Raw genomic sequence first — 21,803 nt, 5'->3', positions numbered from 1 at the left:
TTTATGTTTTCCCTAAACCTCTTCAAACCAGCTGATCTCAAACGCATTTCCAAACTAAGGCTTTGGACTGAAACTTGAAAAATACAGGAATGCTTTTTACAGCAGCATCTGGTCAAATAGAAATCGTGTATTGATGAAGAAGGACACAGTCTAAAGCCAACAATGTTATTATCTTCATCTCAGTATTGTATTTGTAGTGCTGAAAACCCTTTAAGAACATTTCTGTCGACCTGTAATGCAGTTTCATTATGCACAATGTAAAAAGAAACAGAGAAAGCACATTTGATCACCTGGAAAGAATGTTTCAACATGTATGCTAATCTTTGAATATGATTTGAAATGATTCAAATATGTTTCTAAGAAGAACCGAACACTTATAAGTGGACGTTGCTCCTAATTTGGCCTCTCAAACTATTTTTTACTATTTCTTATAGTGCAAAAAAAAGGCTTTTCTTACTTAGTATTTTTGCCTTTTTTTAGTCAAAATATCTGAAAATTCTTAAATTAAGATGCATTTACTAGATAAGCAAAATTACGTTAGATTTGTAGTCTTGTTTCCAGTGAAAAAAAAAACCCCACATAAGTACACTGTAAAAAGTTTTCACCAGATTCAACTTAAAAACCTCCGTTTTTAAGTTAAATCAGCTTAAAACTACAAGTCATTTTAACTTATTACAATAAAATGAGTTGATATAACTTGTGAGTTTAAATGACTTAAGTTGATCTAACTTAAAATCTTAAGGCAGCTGCTAAACTTAAGTTTTTAAGTTGAAACTGGTGAAAACTTTTACAGTGTAATAAGTAAAATGATCTGCCAGTGGGGTAAGTAAAAAAAACTCTTGTTTTAAGAATATTTTACTTACCCCACTGGCAGATAATTTGACTTGTTTCCAGGGGGAAAAACTAAGTTAAGTGCATTTTGCTTATCTAGTAAATTCATCTTAATTTAAGAATTTTTAGATATTTTGACTTGAAACAAGACAAAAGGTAAGCCTTTTTTTTTGCAGTGTAGTGTAAATGTAATTGTGACGGCTGTGTCTAGAATCTGGTGGAACATACGCGCACAAATACCTCTGGGTCCAAGATGGAAATATCCATTGTGCACAGTTTTGTTGCTGTATTAATTCTAACTATAAACAGAATAAGCATATCTCAATTGAAACTGTGAATTCTTTTGGTTAATGAAATGTTTGTTCCAAACAGTGTCATGTATTTTCATGTTGTCCCGGCACTTTAAAAATACATGTGTTTGAAAGCAACAGAAAATGCGGAACAAAAAAAAGAAACCCTTTTTCTCCCATATCCTGCATCCTAAAAGAAGCAATGTCTTTACAATAGTGTATGTGTACTTCTGTGCTCATGGCAATATAAAACTGAAGTAGAATGACAAGCACAATGACATGAGCTCAGTAGTTTATCAAACATATCTAACCGTGTCTTTTCAATTTTAGGGCCAAACAGCATTGAAATTGTCTTAGTCTTGTCAGCTGTAAACTGTTGAATTTGAAATGGTAAATAAAGTTTATTTTAAAGATCAGCAGCTTGTGGTTTGTGTTTTATCACTCTGGGTACAGCTAAAGCTGAGCTGAGCAGGCCTTCAGCCTGAGGAAGACATGGGTGTCTGCTCCCCCTCTGCCCCCTGCTGGCTGTTCTCTGCACTGCAGGAGGAGCGGGCTGGAGACAGACTAGGTCACTATTTTTAGTTACCTCCATCTTTAGGAAGAAGTCTTTTACAGATCCGGATGCTTTAACTGAGGCTGCTGGAACCAGTTTGAAGGCTGAAGCTCTTAGTGAATTTCCTCTGTACTTGTGCTCTCTGTCCCCATGATCCAAAGCAGAATTTCGAAGCGTGGATTCAGCACCTGAGGAGCTCATTAGTGGTGGATCACTCTGGATGTGGTTTGGGTCTCTGGGCGGACATGGCTTCAAATAGGAAACAGTTGAGTTTAATGGATTCAGCCTTTCCAACTCATTTGCAGAGAGAGCAGGTTTGTGTGTCTCCCTATAGAAGAAAAAAAAAAAAATATATATATATATATATATATGCTTAAGACATTTATCTCAGGCAAATACAAACACTTATTCTAGAAAGCTGACTTGACCTTGCATGGATTTGTGGGTTTCTAGTGGTCTTATTATTTGTGTTGTGGGAGCTGCTTATTAAACTCTGGTCGTTCAGATCCCTCTGAATGACTCTCCGTTCTTCTTTGAGCTCTGAAAACCAACAGAGAAAACAGAAATTATTGATAGGTAGTCTGCTCTGCCTCAAATCTTTTTCATGATCACCTTGGGAAAGATTACTTTCTATTAAAAGAATTGGGAGGCAGAGAAAATTCTGCTTTATTACTTCCATTTAAAAGCATTCTGGTCTTAGAAGATTGACCTTTGTAGATTGAAGATTGCAATCTTGCTCACTGACATGTGGTAGTATAACACTTTTTCTTTAAGATTGCTGAATCACTGATTTATCTTCTTTACTGTTTTGTTTTTTGTTTATGCTATTAAAAGAAACTGCACATCATACACTTGCTGACAGTTTTTCATCAGCCCCAAGAGTTAAAACACACACACACACACACACACACACACACACACACACACACACACACACACACACACACACACACACACACACACACACGAAAGAAAAAGTGTTTCAGTTGTGAACCACTAGATGGTGGTGATACACAATTCAAAAGGCCACTTTGCATCTGAAAACATTAAAAGATTTAGGAGATGATTTAATGGTCATTATGATGTAATGTTAGAATTATTAGAAACATTAGAAACGACTACTGCTCAGAACTATGCAATGTCTTGTTTTAGTCCAGTCTGTCTGAAGGATTTTGTCTCAGACAGAATTGCATGAAAACCGAATCCCTTTGTCAGGATTAATAACCACATACCTGCTAGGGTGGGTTCAGGAGATACAGGTTGTGTCTGAGCACTGGCTCTCTCAGTCTCAAGATTTTCCTGTGATAAAACACATCAAAACAAGTCAAAGGATTTCAGCTCCCACTGTGATACCGTTATTTATTTCACCAAGTTTTAAGGCAGAGTTGGCTGGCCTTGGTTTGCCAGCAAGCCAAGGTCTCCCAGCCTGGCCATGCTGGTTTTTAGTGAGTCTGACCTCTTGAAAAAAAACTTCTAAAAAAAAATCTCAAAAAAAAAGAGAGAGATATAAACTCACAATTCTGAGAAATAAAATTGCCAACATGCAAGATATAAACACAATTTTGTCTTTTTCTTTTTATCTCACAATTGTGACAGAGTTTTTCTCAGAATTGCGACTTAAATCAGAATTGGACTTCATAATTCGAAATTGCAAGTTTATATCTCATAATTCTAAATAAAAAGGCAGAATTGCAAGGAAAGAGTCAGAATTGTGAGATATAAACTCACATTTGCAAGAAAGAGTTTGAATAGTGAATTTTTATCTTACAATTCTGACTTTATTTCTTGCAATTGTGAGTTTATATGACACAATTACAAAAAAAAGAACTGCAAGTTTATATCTTGTAATTATGGCTATAACTCACAATTGTGGGTTTATATCACACAATTCTAAAAAAAAAACTCGTAATAAACTCGTATTTACAGGGAAAAAGCTAGAATTGCGATACAATTTTGACTTTATTTCTTGCAATTCTCACTTTATAACTTACAATTGTGACTATATCATGCAATTCTGAGGAAAAAAGAACTGCAATCTAAGTCAGAATTGAGATTTAAACTCGTATTTGCGAGAACAAAGTCAGAATCACAAATTTTTATCTCACAATTCTTAACTTTATTTCTCACAAGTGTGAGTTTATATCACTCAATTATGAGAAAAAATATTGCGTTTCTATCTCCCAATTCAGACTTTATAACTCACAATTGAGTTTATATCACACAATTCTAAGAAAAAAAAGTCAGAATTGCGAGTTAAGTCAGAATTGTGAGACATATCAGTCTTTTTTCCCCTCAAAATTGGACTTCATAATTCGCAATTGCAAGTTTATATCTCACAATTCTAAGAAAAAAGGCAGAATTGCGGAAAAAAAAGTCAGAATTGTGAGACATAAACTCACATTTGCGAGAAAAAAAGTCAGAATTGTGAGACATAAACTCACATTTGCGAGAAAAAAAGTCAGAATTGTGAATTTTTATCTTACAATTCTGACTTTATTTCTCAAAATTGTGAGTTTATGTCACACAATTCTGAGAAAAAAACTGGAACTGTGAGAAAAGAAGTCACAATAACCTTTTTTAAATTTTTTATTCAGTGGCAGAAACGGGCTAACATACAAAACACAAAATTTTGAGGTTACTATTTTTAGTTGTTGTTATTTTAAAGAAATTAACATTTTCATTCAGCAATGACGCATTAAAATTGATCAAAAGAAGCCTAGAAACATTTAAAAAATAGTAAGCAGCTAAACTATTTTCAACACTGATGATAAGAAATGTTATTAGAATGATTTCTAAAGGATCACTGAAGACTGGAATAATGGCTGCTAAAAATTCAGCTTTGCAAACACAGGAATAAATGACATTTTAAAATATATCAAAATAGAAAACAGTCAAAGACAAAACAGTCATTTAAAAGTGAAACAATATTTCACATTATTACTGTTTTTACTGTATTTTTGGTCAAATAAATGAAGCCTCTGTGAGCATCTTTAAAAACTAATCTTGTTGACTCCAAACTTTGAACAGTAGTGTATTGCATCAGTAATTGTTGACATATTTGTTTGATTAAAACATGAAAGCACAAAATGTTCTAGAGTTTCTGTGACTTTTGAAATGCACAATTTTTTTTCATGAAAATGCATCTGTTTGCTATTATGACTGACAATTCAATCAGAATGAATAAGACTGAATGGTCAAATTGCTTTACAGATTAAAAAAAAAGATTAATCAGATTCAGAATGGAAAAAGTGACAAATTTACCATGAAATGGTTTTGTCTTTCAGGCTTCATTATAAAAGTGTGTGGTTGAAGCAGATCCAGAGCTCACACTGCACTAAATGATTCCACAGCACTGTTGCACTGAGACTGAGCTCTTAAAACTGGACTCCAAACCACATGCTTTCGCTGCAAACCATGAATCTCCATTAGCCCACATGTTATATGGCAGCGGCCTACTATTATTACACCACTCTGCCTGCTGCCTCGGTTTATTTGCTCTGAGTCACTGCTATATCATGTAGAGTCATGCTTACTGTTCAGCACATGCATTATGCACTCATCTTTTTAAATGAAACAAAAACAAACAGAGCTCAGCTCTTTGAGGAGAGCACCCTCACTGCCAGCCTATAGGAGACTATTCATTTTAGTCTGTGGTCTGTGGGCAGCGGCAGTAACCCTACAATCCAGCTGGAAAAGAAATACCAAAGCTACAGTTATGAGGCCGGTCACTGAAATCTAAGAGGAGAGAGAGGTAGGACGCCCACTGCCATACTTCCTACACACTCAGGATGGCCAAGAGTCAGCTGAGCAGATGTCTGGGGAACAGGGTTATTGTTGCTAATTAAAACAATTTTATTACTTGAAATAAACATAACTGAAATAAAACATAAAGAAACATTTTGTTTCAGCTAGTTGCCAAGGCATTTGATATTGAAGTAATACAAAGACTGAAATTAAATAAACAAACTTTATTTATTTTTTTAATTAAAAAAAGTATATTTTCTTTGAATGGAAAAATGTAAAAACTATTTAAAAAAAATACTGCTGTGGTAAATATGTAAACATGTTACAAATATTAACAAAAACAAATTAATTTCACAATTTTTATAATTCTGGAAGATTCAATAAATTAAAACTTTTAATAAATTAAAACTTTTCAGAGTTTACACTTGGTATAATCAATTTATTCATAAAAGGTTTTTTTTTACATTTTAATTTTCTAGTCATCATGATTATGTTTAATAATAATTTTGCTCAAAAATAGAAACTGAATAAAATATTTTAGAGTCTGACATAACTAACAAAACAAAATTATTCTATCACACTTTAAAAATTCCCTCATTTATCCAAGTTCCATTTATGGAAACCTTGGTCTAATGGTTCTTGTTGCAGGAAGAAATTATGAATTATGAGTTATGTATGAGTATGTATTGTATCTCACAATTCAGACTTTTTTTTTATGAGTATGTATTGTATCTCACAATTCAGACTTTTTTCCCAAGTTTACATCTAGCAATTCTGACTTTTCCACTCGCAATTGTGAGTTATAAAGTACAAATTTCAAACTCTCAATTCTGAGAAATAAAGTTTTTTTTTTCTCAGAATTGCTTGATATAAACTCACAGTTTTGAGATATAAAGTCAGAATAGCGGGATATAAACTTGCAAGATAAAAACTCGCAATTTGGAGTTTTCTCACAAATCCAAGTTTGTATCTAGTGAGTCTGACTTGAAATGTTTTTATCTCAAATTTCTGATTTTCTTTCTTCACAAATGCAAGTTTTATCTTGCAATTCTGACTTTTTTCTCCCAATTCCAAGTTTATATCTCACAATTGTGACTTTATAACTCGCCATTTTTTCTTGTAACGTGAGTTTGTATCTTGCAATTCAGACTTTTTTTTCGTATCTTGCAATTATTTTTTCTTACAATTCTGACCTTTTCCCCCTGCAATTCGAGTTTATATCGCTCAGTTCTGACTTTTTTCCTCACAAATGCGAGTTTTTATCTCGCGATTCTGACTTTTTTCTTGCAATTCCGAGTTTATATCTTGCAATTAAGATTTTCCCCCCCCATAAATGCAAGTTGTATCTTGGAATTCTTACTTTTTTCACAAAAATATTTTTTTTTTCTTTCCCAATTCTGACATTTTGTCCTACAAATGCGAGTTTGTATCTTGCAATTCTTACTTTTATCTCACAATTCAGAGTTTTTACCTCACAATTCTGACTTTATAACTTGCAATTCTATCTTTTTTTCCCCAATTTTGACATTTTTTTTACAAATGCGAGTTTGTATCTTGCAATTCTGACTTTTTTGTCACAATTCCCAGTTGATATCTCACAATTCTTTATAACTCCCAATTCTGACTTTTTCTCTCACATTCTGATTTTTTTTTTTTTTTTTTTTTGGCAATTCTAAGTTTATATCTTGCAGTTCTGACTTTTTTCTCATAAATGTGGGTTTGTATATTGCAATTCTGACGTTTTTTCTTACAAATGTGAGTTTGTGACTTGCAATTTGTAATTTTTTTCTTGCAATTCCGAGTTTATATCTTGCAATTCTGCCTTTTTTTTCTCATAAATGCAGGTTTTTATCTTGCAATTTTAACTTTATTTTAGTAAATGTAACTTTTTTCTCACAAATGTGAGTTTGCAATTCTGACTTTGTAACTTGCAATTCTAACATTTTTTTCTAATGCGAGTTTGTATCTTGGAATTCTAACATTATTCTCGCAATTCTGACTTTTTTATATCTTAGTTTATTTCTTGCAATTCTGACTTTTTTTCTCACAAATACGAGTTTGTATCTTGCAATTCTGGCTTTTTTCTTGCAGTTCCGAGTTTATATCTCACAATTCTGATTTAATAACTAGCAATTCTGACTTTTTTTCTCTCATAAATGCGAGTTTGTGTCTTGCAATTATTTTTCTCGTAATTCTGAAGAACTCGCAATTGTGAGAAAAGTCACAATTGTGAATTTGTGAGTCAGACGTTATAACTCACAGTTGTTATAGAGAGTTATAGAGAAAAAAAGACAGAATTGTGAGAATTTAAAGCCATCATGTGGCTCTTTTCATGCTGAGTCCCCCTAGTGGGCCCCAGGCCCCTGGTTGAAAATAACTGGTCAAAATCAAACATTAACTTCTTGACTAATATTCAGACTAATAGTGTTCATATTAAATTGACTTCTCCCCAAAGACCAATCATCTAATTAGAATAAACTATGTATGCCAGAGGAACTGTTTAATTTCTTCAGCATCAAATGTAATGGTACGTGACAGTACACATTCCAGTCCAGAGGGAATACTATTGCCCTGGTTTGGCAGTCAATAATGTTTCTGTCGATTTATGTGAACCTCAAGAGCAGCCCAGTTTGATAAGACAAGTTTCCAGCAAGAAGTAATTTGTCTGTCCACCCTGAACGTGAAACTGCTGTGTGACATGATGTAATGTCAGCCAATCAGAACATATGTGAGGCTTAATGTACTGTTATTAGTAGTACTGTTATACAGCAGGATGAGATTTCACAATGCTGGACTGGATTTGTACAGCATGTCAACTGTATGTGTTCAGTCCTCCAGACAGAATGCTTAAATAGTGTGCATGTGTGTGTTAAACAGAAACAAAAGGGACTCCTATTTACTTGGCACTGAGAGCTCCTCACATCTGTGGCTGAGCCCTGTACTTCTGCAGAAAAGAAACTGAAATTTTGATGACATGTGGTACAGAAAAAACCTGAAGTTCCTCTGGCTGATTAAGAGGAGATCAGTGTTTAGCTTCCTGCACCAATCATCTCTAGATCTTAAGAAGCTAGTTTAACATAATATGAGTTTTCAGATATACTAGAAATGCTCTATGATCTATTATGAAAAACATATGCTTGTATGATGGTAGCTGATGCATGATTATCCATTTCCCAGCTTCATGTAACACATCAAAAGGAACAACTGTTCTTTATTTCACACTTTACATTAGTGTTCATACTGTGCAGTTATAGAAGTAGGTACTTAGTGGTTCTGTACATAATTACATGTTATTAGTAGATATTTTCATTGTAATTGCTTAGGGAACAGACTAAATTCTCTAATATAATAAAAACTCAAAACATGACATAACATGGAAACATGACTGATATCGTGACTCAAATCGTGTTGAAACCTAGAAATGATTGGACCATTTGAACAATTTTGACTTGTCAGACGATAAATGGACAGAAAATTTTAAATCAAACAAAATAATTCTGGTCTAGTGGTTCATTTGCAGGAAGAAATTATAATTTAGAAATATGACTATGGAAGCCCGTTTCACCACTGAATAAAAAATAAAAAAGGTAATTGTGACTTTTTATTTTACAATTCAGACTTTTTTCTCGCAGTTACAAGTTTACATTTCGCAATTCTGATTTTTTTTCTCTGATTGTGAGATATGAACTCGCAATTGCAAGTTTTAAAGTCCGAATTGCTAGATATAAACATGTAATTCTGAGTTTTTTCTCAAAAATGCGTGATATTAACTTACAATAGTGAGTTAAAAAGTCTGAATAGCAGGATATGAACTTGTGACAGAAAAACTCGCAATTCAGACTTTTTTTTACAAATGCAAGTTTTTATCTTGCAATTCACACTTTTTTTTTTCGCAATTCCGAGTTTATTTCTCACAATTCTAACTTTTTTTCTCTGAGAAACAAAACAGACGGATAATCATAAGTCATATATGAAAGCCAGTCACTGAAACTTGGAGAGTGCTTATAAAACTAAAATAAATGACCTATAAAAAATAATTTTGTATACGCCTAAACATACGAAAACTAAGTAAAATAAAATTAATTTAAATTAAAATGCTAAAATTACTGAAACTAAAACTGAAAATAAAATAAGTTTAGGCTAAATTATTTTAAAAAAAAGCAAATAATAAAATTACTGAATGCTTAACTAAAATTAAAATGAAGACTGAAAATATGAAAAAAGCTAATTCAAAATAGTATTAAAAACTATAATAGTATATAAATGATACTACAATAACACTGATCCCAACAAACACTGTAGCAACATTTATTGTACTCACTTTCCTCAGGAAATAAAAAAAAAAATAGATTACTGTAGTAGTACTATAGTAACGTGTACACTCTAATGTAAAGTGTTACATTTTTCCCTCTTAATTAAAATACAAGCAAACATAAGGGCAGTTTTCTCATTCCCAAAGGCAGAAACTTGAGGAGAGTCAATATACAAAGTTGCACCAAACTGTGATAATTAAAAACTGTTATTAAGCAGTTTGTTTAATCAGTAAAAGCAGTTCCAGAGTTGGGTTTGGAGAACTACCATAATAATGAAATATGATCTGCACTACTTTTATGTAGTATTTTTGTTTTTATGTCTTGCAGCACTTCTTTCGCAATAAAGAAAATGGAGCAGCTCAGAAGTGAAATCTGATCAATCACCATACATACACTGAAAGCCATACATTTTGTTTCTTTTTTTCTATGTAGAAACCACAAAAGAAAAAAGTTCAATACTTTAACTATAATGGAGTTTGGTCTATGCAAAAAAAAAAAAAAAAAAAAAAAAAAAAAATTGCTCAGAGCACAGAGTATTCCTCCACCCTCCCGATGCAGATTCAAAACATGTTATTAAATCCAATCAAAACCAGTGTTTATTGGCAAAATGAGTCCTTACCTGCAAGACCTGCACGTCTCTTTTCAGTGCTTCAGATTCTTCAGTTATAACTGACCTGTCAATCAAATAAGACTTTCTTTTATAAAGGATCAAGCCTATATGTATTCTGAATCAACAGACTTTAAGGAAAAAATACATATAAAACAAACAAAAAAGCCATAATTTTGTTAGTGGTACTAAAACAAAATTACAGATATGTTCATAATGGCAACCATAAATAACCATCTACATTCTATGCCATTATGGACTGCCAAGAAATAGGGGACTGCTTCTCATTTAAGTACTGTACTTCGTACAAAACATGACATGCTGAATTACCTTAAACAAGTTAAATAAGTAAAAATAGTTTTTATTTGAGCTGCACCATGAACTCTTTTCCAGATCAGTGGGGAAGCGAAAACCGGCCTACTTCTTCTCTGTTACATAACCACTGTAGTCACTTAAATTCCCTTCACTTTTCTTTTAAGGCCAAGGAATTTTACATATGTCGGGGTCTGGGATTCATTTGCTCACAATGAGGTCTTTTTTTCTGATCGAGGGATAGATCGGCCTGCTTGCTTCACTTCCCCTCCCTCTATCTCAATACCCTGCTGCCCTGCTGAGCAGGACTTACTGTTTGCATTCCTCTTGGCTGGGTGGAGGACTACACATGCATGGCGGAGAAGGAGAGGATGGGAGGTAGAGAAGAGAGAGCGGTAAAGGGGTGAGCAAGAGGTCTGAAGGGTAGAAGGGAAGAGTTCTGGAAGGTTAAACTAAAAGAGACGGGCTTAAGAAGAAAGTGAGAGAGGAATTTCAATAGGGTCCCTTCCCTTGCAAGAATTAGTAATTAAAAGCTGAGTCAAAAGTTTGCAGAATGTGCAAAATGTTAATTATTTGCATGTTATTTTTTATTTAGTACTGACCTGAATAAGATATTTAACAAAAAGACGTTGACACAGAGTCCACCAAATAAAATAATAGCTGAATTTATAAAAATGACGACGTTCAAAAGTTTACATACGCTTGATTCTTAATACTGCGTTGTGACCTGAATTATCCACAGCTGTGTTTTTTTTTTTTGCTTGTTGTTGTTTAGTAAAACAACTGGACAACTGAGGGACATATGCAACTATTACAAAAGGTTCAGTTGCTCACTGATGCTTCAGAAAAATGATGCGTTAACAGCCGTGGGGTGAAAACTTTTTGAATTTGAAGATCAGGGTAAATTTGACTTATTTTGTCTTCTGGGAAACATGTAATATCTTCTGAAAGGTGGCACTAAATGAAAAAAAAAAAAAGATATTTAGGCAAAATAAGAAAAATGTACACATCTTCATTCTGTTCAAAAGTTTTCACCCCCTGGCTCTGCCATCGTTTCTCCTTCTAATCTAGAGCATCATTGAGCATTTGAACCTTCTGTAATAGTTGCATATGAGCTCCTCAGTTGTCCTCAGTATGAAAAAAATGATCTCAAAATTATACAGCCATGTTGGAAAGGGTTCAAATATCCAAAAAATGCTGAAAAAAAAAAGTGGGACCTAAAAGATTTTTCTGAAGAACAGCGATACCAGAGAAACTAGTTCAGTCAAGTGTTACCAAATATGTATGAGCATACAAACAACTCAAAATCAAAATGTAGACATCGATTTAGAACCAGCAGTAGGTAATATAATCCTAGATGAAGGTGTGTGTGAGTATGAGCAGTCTTAAAAAGAGGCAAAAAGCAAGGACGGTGAGGCAATCCAACACTCTATCCTCACAACAGCATGTTTGCACAAGAAGGAGCGTGTCTGGTCTGCATCCACAGTCAGCATGAGCACATGTTGAGCAAAGAAGGAAGAATTCTAGCCTGAGGAGTGTGTGTTCCACAATATTAACTTCACTGCACAACAGGATCAAACTGCAAACGGACAATCTTGCTGGCTAAAAAGTCATTACATTATGTACATGGCCCCGGGTGTAAACAAATGATTCCAATATTATCTGCTTGATAAAAAAGTAATTGCATTTGTTGTATGCATGGAATTAGGTCTGACATTTTACTGTGTTGTTCATAGTTTTCATAATGCGCTCAAAGCAGTCCTCAGTAATATATAATAGCATTTTCTCTCCATTTAAAAGTGAGCATGACTGTGCCCTAATCACTCCAAAGGGAAGACCAACTTGAAGTGAGCTCTCTGAAGGGTGCACAGCTGTCCAGACTGATTGACTTATGTCAAATATACACAATGAGTATGCACCACCAAAGACAACAAGATAGCAAAATGACTTCCTTGATGTGATCACTTCATAAAGTGATTCAGTTCCTCACTTTCACAACATGGTCTCATGGCAAAAACATGCCTGTGAGAACCAGTAAGTACATATCGCTGCAGTTTCCAACAGAGATGTCTATTTGCACTACACCTAAACCTACCACACAGTTTAAGCTTGTTTTTCAGTCTCTCATCTTTCAGCTCTTTGAGTCGTGTTTTTCAAGGGATTTGTACCTAAGGATTCCGCATCCTAAGTCCAATTCCGTGCCGGCTGAGCAATCCGAGCAAGCTTGTTACGTCCGGAAAGCGAAACATATGGAGCTGTAATTATAACTGTGTATGAAAACAAATACAAGTGTTAGCTGTTTTACTGCCTCTATGTTCATTTCTGTTGGAAACTGCAGTGATATGTACTGGTACGTATTTCACATCTTGCGAAAAAGTTCCCACAGGTACGTTTTTGTTTTGAAACCAGGTTGCACTTTCATGTATCTTAAAATTTTCACCTTTGAATAGTGCCCCTTCCCTCAGTTTCTTTTAAGGGTGCAAGGATGGAGTTCACTCACTCACTGGAGACCACAAGCCCTCACCTGAGATGGGTCACAACCTCATCTATATGCTTGATGTTTAACTTGTGTCTTAAGGCCTTGATTTCTTCTTCACAGCTGGAGTGAGATGAGAGGCTGGAGGCTGACCTGAAAAAATAGTATTATTCAATACTTACTAACCCAATCAATATAATCAATATTATTCATGTAGAGGTACAGCCACAGATATATATTTCTGAAACACTGACCTGCTTCTAGTCTCGCTCAGACTTGACAGGGGTCTGGAAGGTGATTTCATTTCACACCAGCTGCCTGGACTCCCTTGTCTCTGTGTGCTACTGCTGCCCAGGGCGTACCTCACCACACTAGGATTGTACTGCGCCATGACCTCCTCTTCATCCCTGAGACACACATGTAGACACATTTACTGAGAGTGAGAATTCCAGAATGGTGAAAGTCAACAGTGCTAGCACTGTGAACATCTACCACAGTTCACCCAAAAAATTTAAATTCTGTCATTAATTACTTACCCTCATGTTGTTCTCAAACCCATAAGACCTTTATTCATCTTCGGAACACAAATTAAGATATTTTTGATGAAGGGCTTTCTGACCCTGCAAAGACCCTGCAAAGCGCTCAGATTTTTAGAGATAAAAAATATCTTAATTTGTGTTCTGAAGATAAACAAAGGTCTTACGTGTTTGGAATGACATAAGGGTAACTAATTAATGACAGAATTTTTATTTTTGGGTAAACTAACCCTTTAATTGGATTTAATTCATAAATGTGCTGTGAAAGGCAAAATAGCTCAGGTGTCTCATTAAACAGTGAAGCTATTTGGAGAGTTTCTTTCTTCACAGTATAATTTTTTTTCTTGTTTAAGAGTGCAATAAAAATGAACAAAGATGCTAAATTATATCCGGAATAATATCAATTACGAGTAAAACATTTCTGGTTTGGCATCAATTATGGGGTACTTAAGCCTTATTAATGCAGCTACACTCCTAAAAATAAAGGTTCTTTATTGGCATTAATGGTTCTATGACGAACCTTAAACATCCATGGAACCTTTCAAATTCAGAAAAGGTTCTTTACAGTCAAAAAAGGTCCTTAGCTTTTTAAAATCTTCTTCAAAATGGTTCTTCTAAGAACTGTTCACTGAAAGGTTCTTTGGGGAACCAAAATCCGTTCTTCTATGGTATCACTGCAAAAACATCCTTTTGGAACCTTTATTTTTAAGAGTGTATAGGGGTGCCTGTAGCGACATGTGCTGTCAACACAAAGTTGGAAAACACTGATTTAGCAAGCTGTTTTACTTAAAACACTTCAGAATTTCTTGGAAGACACAACATTATTTATTCAAGACCCTATAGGTCCATACAAAACACTAAGACTGTTATTGAACTTTGATAAAAGTCAGGCAATTCATACCACATATAATAAACTTTGGCCTCTGGTCCTTAAAAAGTACTACATTACATTAAATAGAAGTGAAAGCACACTATTATAAGAAAAGAGTTTTGGGTAAAATGCCTGAAGAAATAATAAATGAAGAGAAATATACTACCCTTTGAAGTTTGGGTAGCTATTTGATCAAAAACAGTAAAAACAGCAACATTGCGAAATATTATTACAATTTTAAATAACTGTTTTCTGTTTTATCATTCTAATCATCTAATATGATGGTTTGGTTCGGAAGATACATTTTTATATTATTTTCAATGTTAAAGAATTGTTGTTCTTTAATAAGTTAATAAGTAAATTTTTAGAATATTATAATAGAGTAAACATTATAAAAAGAGTATTTATTGTACAAATTCTTGCTATGTATAATATGGAAGGAAAAACAACGCATTAAGAGCCTGGCGGTGAAAACTTTTTGAATATGAAGATCAGGTCAATTTAAACTTATTTTGTCTTCTAGGAATCTTCTGTATCTTCTGAAGGGCAGTACTGAATGAAAAAATATGATATTTAGACAAAATAATTAATTATTTTCAAAAGTTTACACCCCTGGCTCTTAATACATCTTTTTTGGATTCTGGAGCATCTGTTTGAACCCTTTGCAATTGTTGCAGTGTGAAAAGATGGATTTCAAAATCATACAGTCATTGTTGTAAAAGGTTTAAACACTCAAATAATAAGAACAGAATGTCAATATTTTGAGTGAGAAACAAAATAGCTCTCTCAGTCCTTGCTGTAATATTAAAACAGCCTTGCTGAGTGCATGAGAGAGGATGAAGGCAACAAACAACAAGGGAGCGAAAGCCTTTTTATCCTCAGCCAAATTTTCTAACCACAAATCAAGCTTGGACTTGATGTTACAGTCCACTTTAAAGTGTTATTGTAAACTAAACACAAAGGTTTGCATTTAGAAGTGCATTAAATAAACACATCTTAATCGAAGCTTAAATCTGCTGACAATTGCAGACAGACAGCTTCAGTTTCGCCTTCCTTTATAAACAACAGGGACTTCCTTTTAAACTATTACTACAAACATATGAGGCAGAAGAGCTATATTACAGGAAAACATCTGAATAGCCAGAAATACAACAAAGATGCAGCAAGCAGATGGTCCTTTCTCACTCACAGTCATTATTCAGACCGTAAAGCTGTGTATCACTTTTTTGGCCCACTCCTGCTCACATCTTCCCCGCTTTCTTCTTTCAGGATACAGTTTACATGTTTGTGGGACTTTTGTAGACTGATGAAAAGATGCAGAAGACGTTAACAAGCATCTCTCACTGAATGCGTCTCCATCTCTGCTCTGCTCGTACAGAGGGGATGTACTGACAGGAACAGAGGATACATTGTGGGCCCAGATCAGTAAGCAGCTTAGCGGTGTTCACAGAGGAGGGAGGAGACCCACTCCTGCCAACAAAGATGGCACAGAGGAGCCGGCACATCAAAAAGAGAAAAATCCCTCAGTGTATCGAAATAAAAAAGAGGCCTTTTCAAAACGCCCCTCCATCTGTGCTGATAAATTACCTACATGTGAAATACGCAGTGCACACAACTTTCTCTTTCCAGCCTTCCTGCGCTGATTGTTGTGGTATCAGTCTCTAGAGATTTAAGAACCCTCCTTTGGTCGGCTTTTAAAGTCTCAGCCGCTCGCAGTTCACACATGAACTAAGGTTCTCTTTCAATGCCATTGAACGGAGGCCTAGCATAAAGAAACAGGTGCAGCTTGACTCCATACAGCCACAACAAATCACGCAGACAAGGACTTAGACCACACAGGAGGGAGGGGAGGCTGTCGGCAGAGAGAGGAAAAAAAGTGGCGCTAACTAGATCCATTAAATCAATTCCTTTCAAAAGCTTTCTTGCCCATGTTAAGGCATTAAAACACCATTGAGTCAACGTTTTCCTGCTTTGGCCGGCATCAGGTGGCGGGAAATCTCTAAACCTGGAGCAATATGAAAGGGAAGTAATCCAGATTTGTTCTCAAAGCAGATCAACAGCTAAATGACGTCACAAACAGAAGCTGAAACTGGAAATTGAAGTTTACACCCCACTGCTCATATGCAACATTTGTTTCCGGGTGACGGAGCCAATTTGTTTCAGCAATTTGAGAATGAATTAAAGTGTTTTCTCTGTTGGACTGTACTGGTTCTTGCCAAACACCTGCTCCTGATAAGCCATGGCTGAAAAGAGAGACTATAAGAAGAATAAATCAGCACAAACTGTGATCTACAGGCTCAGCCGAGAATAAAGTAAATTGTTAACCCATGAAATCCACGCAAACGATCTTATTTGTGAAATAATGTCTTCTCAGTGATACATTAAAAACCTTTCAAAAGAAGATCTTGTGTAGACATTCTTTCCACTGTCTAGCTGGTTGCTGAGAGAAGATTGTCTCTCCTGCCTGACTGGTACCTGTAAATATCTTCTTCCCAGTGCATTGTTATATTAGACAGGGAGCCACAAAAAGCCTGTGTCGTAACAAAGAAGCCTTAGAAAGAGAAGTCACTAGGCAACAAATTGAAATGCAATCATAAATTGCTACAAATTTAAAGGCAAACAGAACATCACCTGTCAAACAAACCATGCATAGTCTTTGCTGTTGACGTAACTGATTCACTTCATTTTACTAAAACAGTTCTTTTGTGATGTGCTCCTGTGCCTGCTCTCTAGCTTTAAAAGTCAATGATTTATCAGCAAGCATTCTTTAAAGCAAAGTTACTTTACAAAAGCAAAGCCCTGACCTATGAACTCACCCCCATTACGCTGAAAAGAATACTTGGGGTCTTTATTAAGGTCGGAACATTCATTTGTCATTTGAGGGAAAGGAATTATAACATAGGATCTGTAGAGGAGACTTAACAGTGAGTTGTAGATCTTCAAATGGAATATTTTATTAGGAATCTATTAGTTAGTAGTAAAAATGTTAGTTTTAAAAATGACTACAAATTAGACTTAACATTTTTTTGGTTTTTGATAGATTTTTAAAATTGATCAGTATCTGTTGATATTGGATATTAAATTGTGAACGCTCATTTCTTTTTTCTTTTTTCTTTTTGGATTACCAATCATCCAGTGGTCTAAAAAAACAAATAATTGATTAACATTGTTGAAAAATCTTTATTGAATATAAAGATTATATATAAAAATATTAATTTGTTATACGCCATATTATAACAATTTTAATGCTTGAATTTAAATTTAAATTAATTAATTTTAGTTTTCACAGTTTTATTAGATTACTATACTACCAGTCAAAAGTTTTTTAACAGCAAGATTTTTAATGTTTTTAAAGAAGTTTTTAAAAAGCTTGACCCAAAGAACAGCAAAACAGTACAATTTAGATTTTTTTTTACTATTTAAAATAACTGTTTTCTATTTGAATATATTTTAAAATGTTTATGTTATTTTTTTTGTGTCATACTCCAGTCTTCAGTGTCACATGATCCTTCAGAAATCACTGTAATATGCTAATTTGCTGTTCAAGAAACATTTTATATTAGAATGTTTATCAATATTTAAAACATTTTTTCAGGATTCTTTAATAAATAGAAAGATCCAAAGATCAGCATTTATCTAAAATAAAAAAAAATATGTGTAACATTTTTCACAATACCATTCAAAAGCTTGGAGTCAATGTAATTTAAAGAAATTATAGAAATTACTACTTTTATTTAGTAAGGATGCTCAAAATTGATCAAAAATGATGATAACAACATTTATAATGTTACAAAAGATTTCTATTTCAGATAAACGTTGTTCTTCTGAACTTTTTATTCAAAGAACGTATTAATCAAAGAAACCTGAAAAAAATCTACTCAGCTGTTTTCAACATAATAATAAAAATTAATAAATATTTTTGGAGGAGCAAATCATTATATTATAATGATTTCTGAAGAATCATATGACTGGAGTAATGATGCTAAAAATTCAGCTTTGAAATCACGGGAATAAATTACATTTGAAAATATATTTAAATAGAAAACATTATTTTAAATAGTACAAATATTTTAAAGTGTTACTGTTTTTGCTGTGCTATTGATCAAATAAACGCAGACTCAGTGAGCAGAAGAGACTTTAAAAAAAGTACTGTTCAAAAACTTTTGACTGGTAGTGTATAAATAGATAGATAAAGAAATAGTTTAATATTTTACTTTATATAAAATAGTATAGAATTAATATTGGCTTGTCAACAATTATATGCTATGATAGTTATATGATAGATTGATAGAGGTTAAAAGTCTCACAATAGCTAATGTTAATTTTGTTACCTTTAATAGATATCTGTTTATTTTTCAGGCTTAATGCCTGTTGGTGTAACAGTAGAGTATCATCAGTAATGTTATAACGCTGTATTTTCCTCACCTGCCCTGTCTGGCGGCTTTCTCTCTCAGCGTGAGCAACAGCAACTGAATCTCTGCTTTTAGCAACTCTTTAACAGCTGGGGGGTCAGCCAGAGGGAACATGGGGGCTTCTGGCCTGTTGCCCTTCTCTGAGCACCGGAGCTCCTGCCAAATCTTCTCCCACATCTCCACCTAGAACAGGTCAGCAGAGGTAAGTGTTACAGGAGAACGCTGTTTGGCTCAGCTTTGTAGGAAATGCACTTTCCAAATCCCTGTTACAAGCTGTTGTACAACTACAGAAATGCAGCCAGTTGGTTAACATCCCATCACAAGTGTCTCTAATCTCTGCTGAGTTGAAGAGAAATGTGCGTACGCAACTGGAAATTTCAGAGAAAATCCATGTGTTATTCTCACAAACGCCCCACGCGAGGTGAAAAGCCAGAGTGGGAAATGAAAGCCTGTCACGGCACTGGCAAACAATGTCTGCACTCTATTACCAATCTCCACACCTGTCTTGGGACTTTCAAGTTTCCCTCGGACTCTGAAAATACACTTCAAAGCTTGTCGAAGGCAATGCAAGGCAGAGTAAAACCAGCTCTCTGAGAATTCCGATCCTGCTGTGCCTGCATGAAACCAACTTCAAGCCTAAATAACTCTGCTGAACACAGGCCAGCTTCTTCTTATTTCCATTGCAGCTTTGTGATGTGCACAGCCACCAGAGAGACCTTTCTGAAATGTAGGTGAGCTAATGCAAACTTTGAGACAAGAGAACATTTTTCTTTTCTTGTTTATTGACTTTCATCTTTTCAGTGAATAAATGTTCTCAGGGATAAGCTCTGAGACAAAAGAGAGACAGGGAGGGAGGAAAATTGACAGAGAAACCAGATTCCTAGTTGTGTTCTTTGTTTTGCATCATATTAGTGGGTATAAACATCATTGGAATTCAAAAGAGGTTGACCTGAGAAAAATGTAAAAACTGTTTACTACCAAACACCCTTGGCCCTTGGTTGCATTTGCTCAGACAATTCATTATCATGATCACTATTATTATTTTTGTTGAATTTTTTTAGCTATAAAATTCCCTTGAACACACATTCAGAAGTCCTTATCTGCTGTGTCCAGAGGGGGTTTTAAACAGAAGGTCATAAATCCTATTTAATGTTCAGAAGAAGGAGGAATCGCATACGTCTTCCATAGACAAGTTTCCACCCACTATTTCCATATGCACATCGCTGTCTGCATATGTGAGAGCGTTTGCAGTTTGTAAAAGAGTGGGATCTGAAACAAGTAAGGTTTGCATTCCATGCACTTAGGCTCTGCGAGATAATGCACTCTCGGGAACTGTAATTCAAAACCGGTTTAGAGTTACACATCACTGCATACTTGCCCATGGAGACTTTTTCTAATTCAGTGCATAAAATTATAAAACACAAACGCATATTATATAATTGTACAGGCCTAACATTATCTAAACTATTTGCAAAGCTCTCTGAGGTCTTTTAAAAGAGCATAGACTTAGAAAAACACACAAAAAGATGTATATTTTATTATGTTCGCCTACCCCCTACCAAACCTAATCTAACTTAAATAAATAAATAAAAATATGTTGCCACCACCTCAAGGGATGTTTCCACTTGCCTTTCAAAGGGAAAATGTAGGTTCTGTATTAAACATCAAAAGGTGACGACATGAATTATGTAGACTTGGCCTTGCAGTTATTTTTTAAATTATATGCCTAGCGCACAAACTTCCACCAAGACCTTCTGTTGTGTCTTTCTAGACAGTGTGGTGCATAAATATGGCTTATTTACCTCTGAATATAACTCTGTGTATGCATCAATCAGCGTCTCTCCAAGTACAGCTCGGATCTCCAAAAGCTCAGAGCAGGGAACATTTTCCTTCACTAAATTCCACACAGATTGTTGGCGTTGGAAATTGTCCATGAGGCTGCTACTTCCAGAGCTGAGCACAAAAATCTCATCACTGGCGGGCATTTGGTGTGTCCATACCCTAAGGAAAACAGCTGGAAATTAATATATATATAACACATTTAACATATTTTATTACCATTTTCTAAACTAAAGCGAATAAACTGTTAATGTGAGAAATGTTAAAGATATGTGTCAGAAAAAATTCATCTTGATAATCACAAATGAATTACAGTCAAACCAAAATTTATTCAGACATCTTTATTATTTCTCACATTATCACCGTTTATTCACGATTTATTCACATATTTTATTATGAAAAATGGTAGTACAATATGACAAAAACTCAATAGTTAAAAAAATATTGATAATGTCAGATAACTTTTGATAGAAAGGTATGTTACAAAACAGTTTACTTTATTTTGTTATCCTCACTTACCTATAGCGTCCTAAAATTATATCTGCTGTCTGAATAATTTTTGGTTCGACTGTATAAATAAATATACTACATACGTTTAAAATGTTCTGATACACTGTAACGTTACAAAGGAAAAGCGCATGATAAATAAACATAATTCGTAAACATGACTTGATTAATGAACATTTGCAATAAAACGTTAAACTAATATTTGGTTGCTTTAAACATTTAAGATAATGAAACAATTGTGATTTGAGTAAAATTTACGATGGCACACATTTGTGGAAGCATATACATTAGTTTTAGAAGAAGCGGATACTCACCAGAACAATCGTAGCTTCCTGTATCAGCGTAAACATTCCCGTTCCTATGGAGACAAGCTAGCGCACTCAAATGATTGGCTGCTGGATTCGTGATAGTGATCTTTATTAACCCATTCAGACCCATTTTGTGATGGATTTCCATGAAAATGTAATATTTGTTGAAGCATTAACTTTAAAATAATGTATAATAGCCTATAC

At 34.4% G+C, this 21,803-nt stretch overlaps 1 protein-coding gene across 1 annotated transcript; it reads right to left on the bottom strand.

The window, feature by feature from the left end:
- Nucleotides 1-1,527: 1,527 nt before the first annotated feature.
- Nucleotides 1,528-20,910, bottom strand: LOC141344516 (uncharacterized). Its single transcript, XM_073849395.1, has 8 exons — nucleotides 20,748-20,910; nucleotides 18,959-19,128; nucleotides 13,381-13,533; nucleotides 13,175-13,279; nucleotides 10,351-10,405; nucleotides 2,907-2,973; nucleotides 2,103-2,214; nucleotides 1,528-2,002 (listed from the first exon to the last, which is right to left on the bottom strand). The coding sequence occupies exons 1-8, from the start codon at nucleotides 20,877-20,879 to the stop codon at nucleotides 1,528-1,530; spliced, it is 1,269 nt and encodes a 422-aa protein (XP_073705496.1). The 5' UTR covers nucleotides 20,880-20,910.
- Between the last annotated feature and the right edge of the window lie 893 nt (nucleotides 20,911-21,803).

The sequence above is a fragment of the Garra rufa genome, chromosome 10 (assembly GCF_049309525.1).
Source record: "Garra rufa chromosome 10, GarRuf1.0, whole genome shotgun sequence".
Lineage (NCBI taxonomy): Eukaryota > Metazoa > Chordata > Actinopteri > Cypriniformes > Cyprinidae > Garra > Garra rufa.
The sequence above is the reverse complement of the archived record's forward strand: the minus strand, read 5'-3'. Positions and strand labels throughout refer to the sequence as shown.